The sequence below is a fragment of the Rhodamnia argentea genome, chromosome 4 (assembly GCF_020921035.1).
Source record: "Rhodamnia argentea isolate NSW1041297 chromosome 4, ASM2092103v1, whole genome shotgun sequence".
NCBI classification, from domain to species: Eukaryota; Viridiplantae; Streptophyta; class Magnoliopsida; order Myrtales; family Myrtaceae; genus Rhodamnia; species Rhodamnia argentea.
Window position 1 is genome coordinate 11,929,833 of NC_063153.1, and position 10,621 is coordinate 11,940,453.

The 10,621-nt window shown below is 41.7% G+C and overlaps 1 protein-coding gene across 1 annotated transcript; it reads left to right on the forward strand.

Annotated features, from left to right (window-relative positions):
* The first annotated feature begins 3,058 nt into the window (after positions 1–3,058).
* Positions 3,059–4,126, forward strand: LOC115746745 (cytosolic sulfotransferase 12-like). Its single transcript, XM_048277663.1, has one exon. It carries the CDS (start codon positions 3,109–3,111, stop codon positions 4,111–4,113), a length of 1,005 nt encoding a protein of 334 aa, XP_048133620.1. The 5' UTR covers positions 3,059–3,108; the 3' UTR covers positions 4,114–4,126.
* The last annotated feature ends 6,495 nt before the right edge of the window (positions 4,127–10,621 follow it).

Genomic DNA, 10,621 nt, shown 5'->3' on the forward strand with positions numbered 1-10,621 from the left:
ATAGTGCGATTTTCCTAAGTCTTAGTCATAATTATAGTAGGAAACTGAAGCTCAAACTAGTGGTTTCGGATTATATACTCATCTTCGGATGCCATGAAATATCACAAGATCATGCGAAGATATATGCTAGGAAAAACACAAAAATTTGTTACATGTTCCACCTACCTGGAATTTGGAACCTAGAATCTATCCGTTGGAACATGTTCCCCCAATTTTTGGAACATGAAACCTACCTCGCATACCTTGAACCCGAAATCAGACCGGTTCTCTACCGGTCTGATTTCAGATTTCAATTTCTACCCCGAAACTATGCTTACCCTTAAAAGCAACAACGATTACTACAATAGCTAGCAGAAACGACATCTTGTCTACACAGCTCATTCTTATGAGCAAATCAAACAAGGCAACGTGTCGAATGTCCTCGAGCCACAAATGAAGGCTGAACGCACCCCATATGACAGTTTCCCATAGACATGCCATATTACAGACATATATGTACACAAATACACATTTTTGCTTGTTGTGGTTGGCTTCAAGATGGTAAATCTATCTAATCCAGTACAAAAATAAAAAAGAAAGTGCAATGTTGAATCATGACTGAATTCCTTTACCCATGTATCACTTATTGTAATACAAGTGTTCTCGGACCTGAGAGTGTGGGGATATAGTATGTGAATTTGGAACTCTGCTGATGTAGGGCGCGAATGATAATAATTCTATTTCTAGAATCAATTTCTGATTAGATATAGATTTTTCTGAATGAATTTCTGAGTAGGTAAACGTGTTTAATGACAACACAAAATTTTATTTTCGGAATAGAAATTTGTTTGATAACATCATAAATTTTATAGGGTTACTTAGCGAATGGCGGAATGACGAATGGAGGGCCAGTTGATGGAGGGAATGACGAATGGAAAATAGGGAAATGGCGATCGATGCATGGCAGGTCGGCGACCGATGATCAATAGAATGGCAAATGGCGGCTAGTGGATGGAGGGCCGGCGACACAGCGGACCAGCGGTCGACAAACTGCAGAATGACGACTAAGGGCCAATGGACTAGCGTTAGGCAGAATAGCAAATGGAGAACCGATGAATTGCAAATGGGGGAACAACAATCGGCCAATAGGGGAATGGCGATCGGCGAGCCGACGATGGGTAGATGGTAGGCCGGTGACCGGCAGAACAGCTAATGGCGGCCAGCGGAGGGAAGGTAGATGGACTAGCGATCGGCATACCATGGAACAGCAACCGAGGGCCAGCAGATGGCATACGAGGGAACGATGACTGGCAAACGGTAGAACGACAAATGGTGACTGGTGGATAGGCAATTGTGGACAGCGAGGCGGCAACTAGCAAATGGGTGAAAGGTGGACTGCAGATGTCAGAGAGAGAGAGAGAGAGAGAGAGTGAGCGATGAGAAAAATTCTTATTTCTCATTTCTGTTCTAGATCTGGAAAAGCTGAAATAGTTGGAATTCTTATTTCTATTCTAGACTTATTTCTGAAACAACTTTTTTTGTCAAATGAAATTGCGTTACCAAACGGTTTTCTATTCCAAACCTATTCCAAAAACAAGTTATGAATAGAAATAGAAAAACAGAATAGTTATCACTCACGCGTTTAAATGCAACGTCACAATATTTTGTATCTCATCAACTAATTATGAAATTTAGAAGTATCTACTAAAGCCACCAATGGAGTTCTTCGAAATGAATTTTCTTATGATAATTTCAGAAGCTGTACGGCTTCTATCATCGGTTTTTGGTTCGAGTTCTGTAAAATCTGTCCAAAGTTTTATCTTTTTACTATTTAATCTAGTTTAAGGAAACTTTTGTGAACAAAAATAATAAAAAATGTCACGTGGAAAAGAGATGATAATTAGAAAATCACTTCAGCATTTTTTGTTAGGCAAATTAATGGAGTAAATGAAATGACTTGATTATACCAATTTGACAAGTTTTAGGACTTGATTATACATTTTGAAATTTTTAGGAATTAGTTATATTTTTATGACAAATTCTAGGACTTCTATTGCACGTGTCTCAAAATTTTTACATGTCCAAACAAAAATTGTAGGCCCGGTCCCATTATTTCTGATGAGCCGTTCCATGCGAATGGATAAGATTTTCTATATCCGATAGATATTTGTGATGTCTATCTAGGCAACACACCAATCAAAAGTTGGTGAGAGAAAAATATGACTACCATGGACTTCACACTCAATCTGGGGGCTTAATTTGCTGAGTATTCTAAACATTTCACCGGCTGGTCAATTGAGTCCCAAGTGTTGTAATTTTAACTACTAGAGTCTTAGCGCATACAATGATTGACATTTTTCCGTAATGAAATAAGTCAACTCAGATCAATGATGAGTTAAAGGACTTCACTGCATAATTTTAAAACGTTTATGTCTTAATTGACAAAAGTTAAAACATTTGAGACTTTTGCCATCCTCCGCGTATCTGCCTCAGCTATGGTTCTAACCAGTAAGTGAAGATTATCTGCTATCACTTCAGCGACCCGATTCATGTGGCGAATTAATTACATTAATGTGATGTGAATTAGATAAAAGCCTCCACCTGCATCATATCAAGCAAATGAAAAATTCTGTTGAGTTGCCACAAATAATTCCGAATAATTATCGATTGGTAGCATCATGACTATTACTGCATTTTTTTTTTCTTGCGAGAAGTAGGCCGTAATCACTCATTTAGACTTAATACAATCGAATTGTTAAACAATTGATTGCAAATTTATCGGTGAGTTACCAACAAAATAATGACTTTAACGTACTTGTCCGGGGTAGATTATCATCTGTTTTAAAAATTTTCAAGTGAGCTTGTCTAGTAGTTAGCAAGTTACAAGAAAGCTTTAATTATGCTACGCGTATGAAATGTTTTAGTTCGAATTTTGTAAAGATGTAATCAGAAAGCATTTAATTTATAAATTATATGAGACACCCAACACCATCTTCACATAAGATTTTGTTTCAAGTTTCAGACCATGTCCCAGCAATGATATTTCTCATGCAAGAATGCTCTATTTAAGAAACATCAACTAACTCTTCACTCCAATTCTCCACCTGCTCCACCACCACCACCACCACCATGCAAGCCTCTCAATCTCCTCCTCCAGACCATTTAAGGTACATGCGAGACGACGACATGCCGCAAGCATTCAAGGACTTGCTCCCCTCTCTCCCTTTAGAAGAAGACTGGGTCGGCAACTCTCTCTACTTGTACCAAGGCTTCTGGTTCCCCTCTTGGCTGTTGAATGGCATCTTCAATTGCCAAAACCACTTCCAAGCTCACCCCTCTGACATCCTCCTCGTCACCAACCCGAAATCCGGCACCACCTGGCTAAAGGCCATCCTCTTCGCTCTTTTGAACCGTACCAAGTACTCCAACTCCAACTCACAACGACGCCACCCTCTCCTAACCCAAAACTCCCACGAGCTCGTGCCCTACTTGGAGCACAAGCTCTATATCGAGCAAGAAAATCCCGATCTCTCTGCTTTAGCATCCCCGAGGCTCTTCGCCACGCACTTGCCTTATTCCTCACTTCCCCAGTCGGTGAGCGACTCCAAGTGCAAGCTGGTTTACCTGGGTCGGAACCCTAAGGACACCTTCATCTCAATGTGGCACTTCTTCAACAAGCTGAGGCCGGAAGAGAAGGGGCAGATTCTGATCCAGGAGTGCCTCGACAAGTTTTGTCGAGGGGTGACCCCTTATGGGCCTTACTGGGATCATGTGCTGGGTTACCAAAAAGCGAGCTTGGAGAAGCCAGAGAAGGTATTGTTCGTGACGTACGAACAGATGAAATTGGACCCGCATGCTCATGTGAGGAGGTTGGCCGATTTCGTGGGGTGTCCATTCAGCGAAGAAGAACTGAGAGACGGGACGGTAGAGGGTATACTGAGGATGTGTAGCTTCGACAATTTGAGAGCATTGGAGGTGAATAAGAGCGGGAAGCTGTGGGATGGAGTCGACAGCAAGTGGTTCTTCAGGAGAGGCGAGGTTGGAGATTGGGTGAATTACATGAGTGCTGAGATGGGGGAGAGAATTGATGGTGTCATGGACGAGAAGTTGCATGGTTCTGGTTTGAAGCTTTGAAGTTGGGATAAATTAGGAGGAGTGTGCGGGCCATTGATGAAGCTTCGCCTCCATGGGGAGGTGCTTCAGGGTTGTGATTCCAATTGTTCATTTATTTGGCCAACATGTAGTTGACTAATAAAAAGCTGCCTTCTTCCTCACTACGAGCTTATGGATTTATCTTCTGTTCTTCTTTTCAATTCGTTTTTACTTTTGCTGTGTGATTTATAAACACACTGGTTCGTATTTGTATGTCGTCCGACAGATTGAGTTGCTAAACGAAGGATGTTCGTGTCTTGGAGAGAAAAGAAAAATCTCTCTATTCTGTTTCGCTTCGAAGTGAACAGAACAACGTTGTGTCATGGAACTTTTATAGCGAAACAAAACTGTCATTTAGAATTATCCAGTTTGGTTGCTGTTGCTTCTTCTAGGCGGGCTTCCATCAATTTGTTTTGAGTTTCATACTTTACATGGTGCAATCAAGATGGCGTCATCTTGGACAATTGACAATTCAACCGCACTTACGGACGACAAAGGTAAAAACGGCCAACTTGTCCCGTGGACATGTGTGCCTTTTTTGGGGGCCTTTTTCCAAACCAGGTGGAAAAAACAAACTAATTACCAAATCAGGTGTTGACTTTTTTTATTTACCAAATCAGGTGTCGCTCGGCAGTCATAATGCTAAGCGACACCCGGCTCGGCAGTCACACTGCCGGTCGGCGGGAGAAGTGGTGGCCCGCCCCCCGCTCGGCAGCAACGATGCCGAGCGGGGGCCATTCGGCATTATTGATGCCGAGCGGCAGCTGGCGGCCACACCAACCCATTGGCTACTTGATCCGCCATTTTTAATTAATTTTATTTTTCATTTAAAATATGAAATAATTTTCATTGATTAACTTTCCATCTAAATTTGATTCTGCACATTTAATTGTTTATCACATAATTACATGAAGATATAGAATAAAAAAAAATAAAGAAATCTTTCAAATTTCAAATTTCAGGTTTCAAGTTCATGTCGTGAAACCTACATGTGAAAATCCTTTTTTTTTTTAATCTGAAACCTCCCCTATGTACTCTGAATTCTGAAATCTACTATGTTTTGACCGGTTGGAACTGCGATGAAAGGTAAATGTGTTGTGCGGATAGAAATTTCGAGCTTTTGGTGGTACAAAAAAAAAAAGATAAATAGGTTATAGTTGGCATGATTCGAAAAAAATTTATGGCTTTTTTGAAAAAGTTAACTAGCAGAAACTATTGAGATAAAAGAAGTGAAAATTAAGCGAACGACAACACAAAAGCTGAGCAAAGGTCACAGCGTAACATGAAACGTGATTCTGATGGTGGTCCTACGAAACTTGAATTATGCCTAATTAATGGTTACAAGTGTACGGAATAGAATGTATACAGAATCATGGTGGTTATGGGCTATGGGGTGTCTCATGGTGGTTGCATGTTTTATTATATCTCTTATGCCGGATTTGTTCTTAATGTTGATTACGGGTCGAGATTGAAGGCCATTAACAAGGCTCAGAGAAACTGGTTTGGGAAATCTAATGCACACCGGGGGCTCGACGAAATGTCCAAACCAATATTCAATCTTGAAAAGGTTGATTCGAGGTTTACTAATTTGATATTCATGTTTTTGCTTTTGAGTTGGTTCATGTTGATGTAAATAAACAATAGTTTGGTTTAATGAATTAAAATCGGGCTTCGGGTTTCATCTCATGAAAACAACATGTCGAAACCTTTTTTTTTTTTTTATAAATCTGAAGAAACCTCCCATGTGTGCTCTACATTACGAGATCCGCTAATCGTTCGACCGATCCAATTTTTTGGATTTTACTCTGAAATAATTATCCCAGCTTATCTCATCCATGCAAATGCTTTTTGTCTATCTCTTCCATGTCTTTTCATGTTGAGACACCCAAGAGGGGCCGAAGGGCCATTCCGGGATGATGAGAATCTAAACTCTCGAGCAGACTTCAATTCGAATTTAGATGTTTTGAGTTCCTTTCCTTGGATCTTTCTCTGTAGTCCGTGGTCTCCTTGACCCAAAATAAATGGCATCTTCCGCTCCCCGAGCGTTGTCTCTCGAGCATCGGGGAAAGAAGAAAGTGACCCCGTTTTTTTCCTACTTGTGCGGCCAGCCTGGGCAAAAGAAGAGGTTATTTCTTCTATAGGGTATTGCGTGATCATGTCGAGTGATGCAATGCCGAGGAGTTGTCGCCCTATCAATGCTCTTTGGCACACTATAGAGCACTAATATACTAAAGCAACATCCATTATTCGTGCTCAATCACGTGAATTTCTTCAAATTCCTAAGGAGGGAACTTTTTTTTCAGGCTATAGATGGAAGGTGTCACAACCCGAACCCCGCGAGCTCGTCGACATCCCACCCGGCCATGCTTATGTACGGTTCTCCGGGATCCAAAGGCCAACGAAAGCAACACATGCAGAAGCAAAAAAAACGTATCCCCGTACATAAACAATTAACATCACGATGACTTGGGACGGTAAAAACAAACTTATATACATATCCACATGTTCTACACAATCTTCCAAACCTACGGCTTCGGAGGCCACTGTACAAACCTATGACCACTAGAACAAAAATATTATGTAGTCGAAGCCTACTATACATCCAAAATACAACACTCTGCAAAAACCGAGGGGCCATCTATCCTAGGCCTCGTCCTCGCTATCCGGCTCAATCTCATCTATAGCTGCCGGCTCGTCCTCATCCAACTAGGTACTCTGTCACCACAGTTTCCATGTCCCGCGGGATCCCGAACCTTTGAGGCGGGTCATTCATGGCTGAGGCAGAAGGTCCGAAAAACAACGAACCCATGACGGGGAGAGATAAAATCTCAGTAGGAAAATCTCTAACCCTAGATCAGGCCGCTAATGCCTCCGGACACAATCTAGGCGGGTAACAATTTCCAACAACTCTTTCTTTCTTACTCAAAAATTCCACAATTAAATTTCAGAAAATTCCGTTCTTTCTTTGAAAATTCTCACACCTTCTCAAATATTCTACGTTACTCCCGTCTCGGCGTTCCATGCCTCGGTCTGACAATAAAATATTCTACGTGCTCCAGGGCCCGTTTTTAACACACCAGGCCATAATATAAATGTCCACATTACTCCAAAAATTGCCACGTTACTCCGAAAATATTCCACGCTATTCCGGAATATTTCACGTTACTCCAGAATATTCCACGTTACTCCCAAAATATTCCACGCTACTCCAGGATATTCCACGTTACTCCAGGATATTCCACGTTACTCCAGAATATTTCACGTTACTCCCAAAATATTCCACGCTACTCCAAGATATTCCACGTTACTCCAGAATATTCCACGTTATTCCAAAAATATTCCAGGCTACTCCACCGCCATCAAATAAGTTCATAACATTGAGCCTCGGACCTTTATGGAACACGGCTCTATAAATATACCGGGGTCTCGGACACAAAGGAATACGACCCATAAATCTCGGTCTCGGACACATAGGAACACGACCGGATTAAGTCTCGGACAATTAGTCGAACACGACTCACTTTGGTCTCGGACGACTTAATTGAACACGACTTTCATACTTTCTCGGTCTCGGACAATCGGACGAATACGACTCACTTTGGCCTCAGACGACTTGATTGAATGCGACCATCATACTTTCTCGGTCTCGGACAATCGGACGAATACGGCTCACTTTGGACAATCAGACGAATACGGCTCACTTTGGCCTCAGACGACTTGATTGAATACGACCATCATACTTTCTCGGTCTCGGACAATCAGACGAATACGGCTCACTTTGGCCTCAGACGACTTGATTGAATACGACCATCACATTTTCTCGGTCTCGGACAATCGGACGAATACGGCTCACTTTTGCCTCGAACGACTTGATTGAATACGACATTCATATTTTCTTAGAATCGTTCGGGATCACGTGATTCACTCACGTTAGAGAATTAATAATTCGGGATCACCCGATCAATTCACACTAATCCAAGAATTAATCCAGACTACACGATCAATTTATGCTACCATAGTATCCAATCCACGCCATGCGACCATATTATGCTAACATAACAATTTATAAATCACGTGCCATTAAAATTATATTAACATGGAAATTTATCACAGCCGAACAATAATAATTTTCTAACATATAATTAATTTACAACTATAGTACTAAACTATAGTAATCATGCCACATTTAATTAGCACCGTGGCATAACAACTTTATGTCACATAAAAGTAACCCTAGTTAATATATTAACTAACCATGGTTCAAAAACTAACTAGAGTCAAATACTAACCTAACCATGATTAAACAATAGCATAAAGTAACTCTAGTTAGGGCATAAAGTAACCATAGTTAAACTTTGACCACTATTATCTTCTTGACTTTACTATTCATGTAAGAACAAGCTTTCTCTCTCCTCCATTTCTGCAAATTTCGGCCAGCACCTATTCAAGCTCATTTCCACCAATTTCTTCCTCAAAATTTCACAAATCCTTGGTCTTTTAGCAACCTAGTCACCTAATTTAGGTTTAGAACTGATCCTACCTCAAAAACTCGCAAAACGTCCGTTGAACGGTTGAGGAAAAGATCGAACCAAGCGGCGGTTCCGGCGATCTTTGCACGGCTGGCGATTTGTCGACGATCTAGGAACCTCAAGCTATCCAAAGCGACTCCGGGGAGAGCTCGAAGAATTTTCGGCAATGGAGGGTGAGAGAGAGGGTGTTTGGCCAAGTGAGGGAGAGGGAGAGGGAGAGTGAGGTAGAGAGAAAGTGAGCTAGAGAGAGAGAGGGTTCTTGGATAATGAAGAAGAAGAGGGCCAATATAATAATTAATATAGGTTAATAATAATTAATTATGCCCACAAAATCAAGAGAAAAAAAAATAATTATCTCCCCTCATTGACTAGTCAATTTCGGCCAAAAGGGGAAATGGCCAAAATACCCTTCGTTCCAAGTGAAAAATAGGGTATTTTTCGAGGGCAAATGGGTCCTTTCCCATATCCAGGTCAAATATACTTTTCCCGAACCTCTTTGGGGCGAACCGCGAAGGAATTTCACACGGGATGAGGAAACGTCCAAAATTTTTATTTATTGAAACCCCCGAAGATCCGACGTCAAATTCTGAAGCTCGATTCGCGATCAATCTCGATCAATAGAATTTTCAGCGTATCTCAAACTAATGGGCGGCTTTTAGGAGTTACGCGTATCGACCCGTGATTAAAATCACGTTTAAGAATTACTCGAGCCCTAGTGACCTTGGTTGTCATTCAATTGCGAGGGTCAATTACTAGTCCCGATGGACACGATCGTTAGAAAATAATTCGGGGACGTTCGGAACCCACACGAGGTCAAACGGAATCACCCGTGATCCAAGCGTAGGGTATTACCCAAATCGTTCCTTAATTATTCTAGGATCGGCCTATATTGGTCCAAAATATTCGCTCGACAATTTTCATGGCCAAAGAGTCGGTCCAGGATCAAGTTCTTAGGTCCACGTACTTGATTTTTCCTAGTTAGCCATTCCCATTTGGTTAGTCCGCTCGAGAGGGATCAATTCCGAGTGAGATTCGACTGAAATACATCGATGAGACTTTTCATTTATTCAAGGCTTCAAAACAAGCCGGATTACAGGATGTCACAGAAGGTCCTAGCGGTGGTAGGTGCCGGAGGCATGGTGGTGATCTTGACTGCGATTTAGTGCGAACTATCACATCAATCGGTCGAACTCGAGTGTCGTGTTGCAATGGCTTAGGCAACTTTTATGGTGGAAAGATTGAGACATTCAAGGACAAAACGAGATATTGAAACCGGACAGAGAATCCTTAGTTATATTGCTTGTTTGTTGGCTGTATTTGACATTGGAAGAACATTAGGTATTTGGAATCCTAAGAACCTCCGTTTCCCTTGTGATTTTCAAAGTTGGAGCCCACTTGCCATGTTGCCCCTTGGACGTGTCTTCTTCACATGACAATGTCCAATTAATCATTGTAATCTTCCTAGTTATAAATAAACGCGCTTTGTATACAAGTTGATTGACTAAAATAGGATTGCGCTTTTTTCACTTCTTCTTTCACTAATAAATTCCCTTTCATAGTGTTTAACCACTTCCTCCTTCGTCCGTCAACCGCGGACCTCGGCAATGGCTGGTCGTGCAGCGATCGGCCATTACGCTGGCCGATGAGCTCGATGCTCGGGGAATTTTCACAAGACCCCTTGGGCTTAATTTTCCCAAGAAGGAAGAAGGAAACCGTAGCTGCGATTAGTTTATCCCTGTGGGAGTAAGACCGTCCAATAGAGGAAGAGGGTGAAAAACTAAGAAAAGGCTCAAGATGTGAGTGTCGATGGTAGAGAAAGAAGAAAAGGAAGTGGGCACGGGCACAAAGACTGAGTGGACCCACGTAGGTGTGCTTTGCTAGGTAGGAGGGGCCGAAGGCCCATTCCGGGCTCCGTTGGTCGGGGCCCATTTCTTTTTGTAAGTTAATCTTAATTTTTTTTT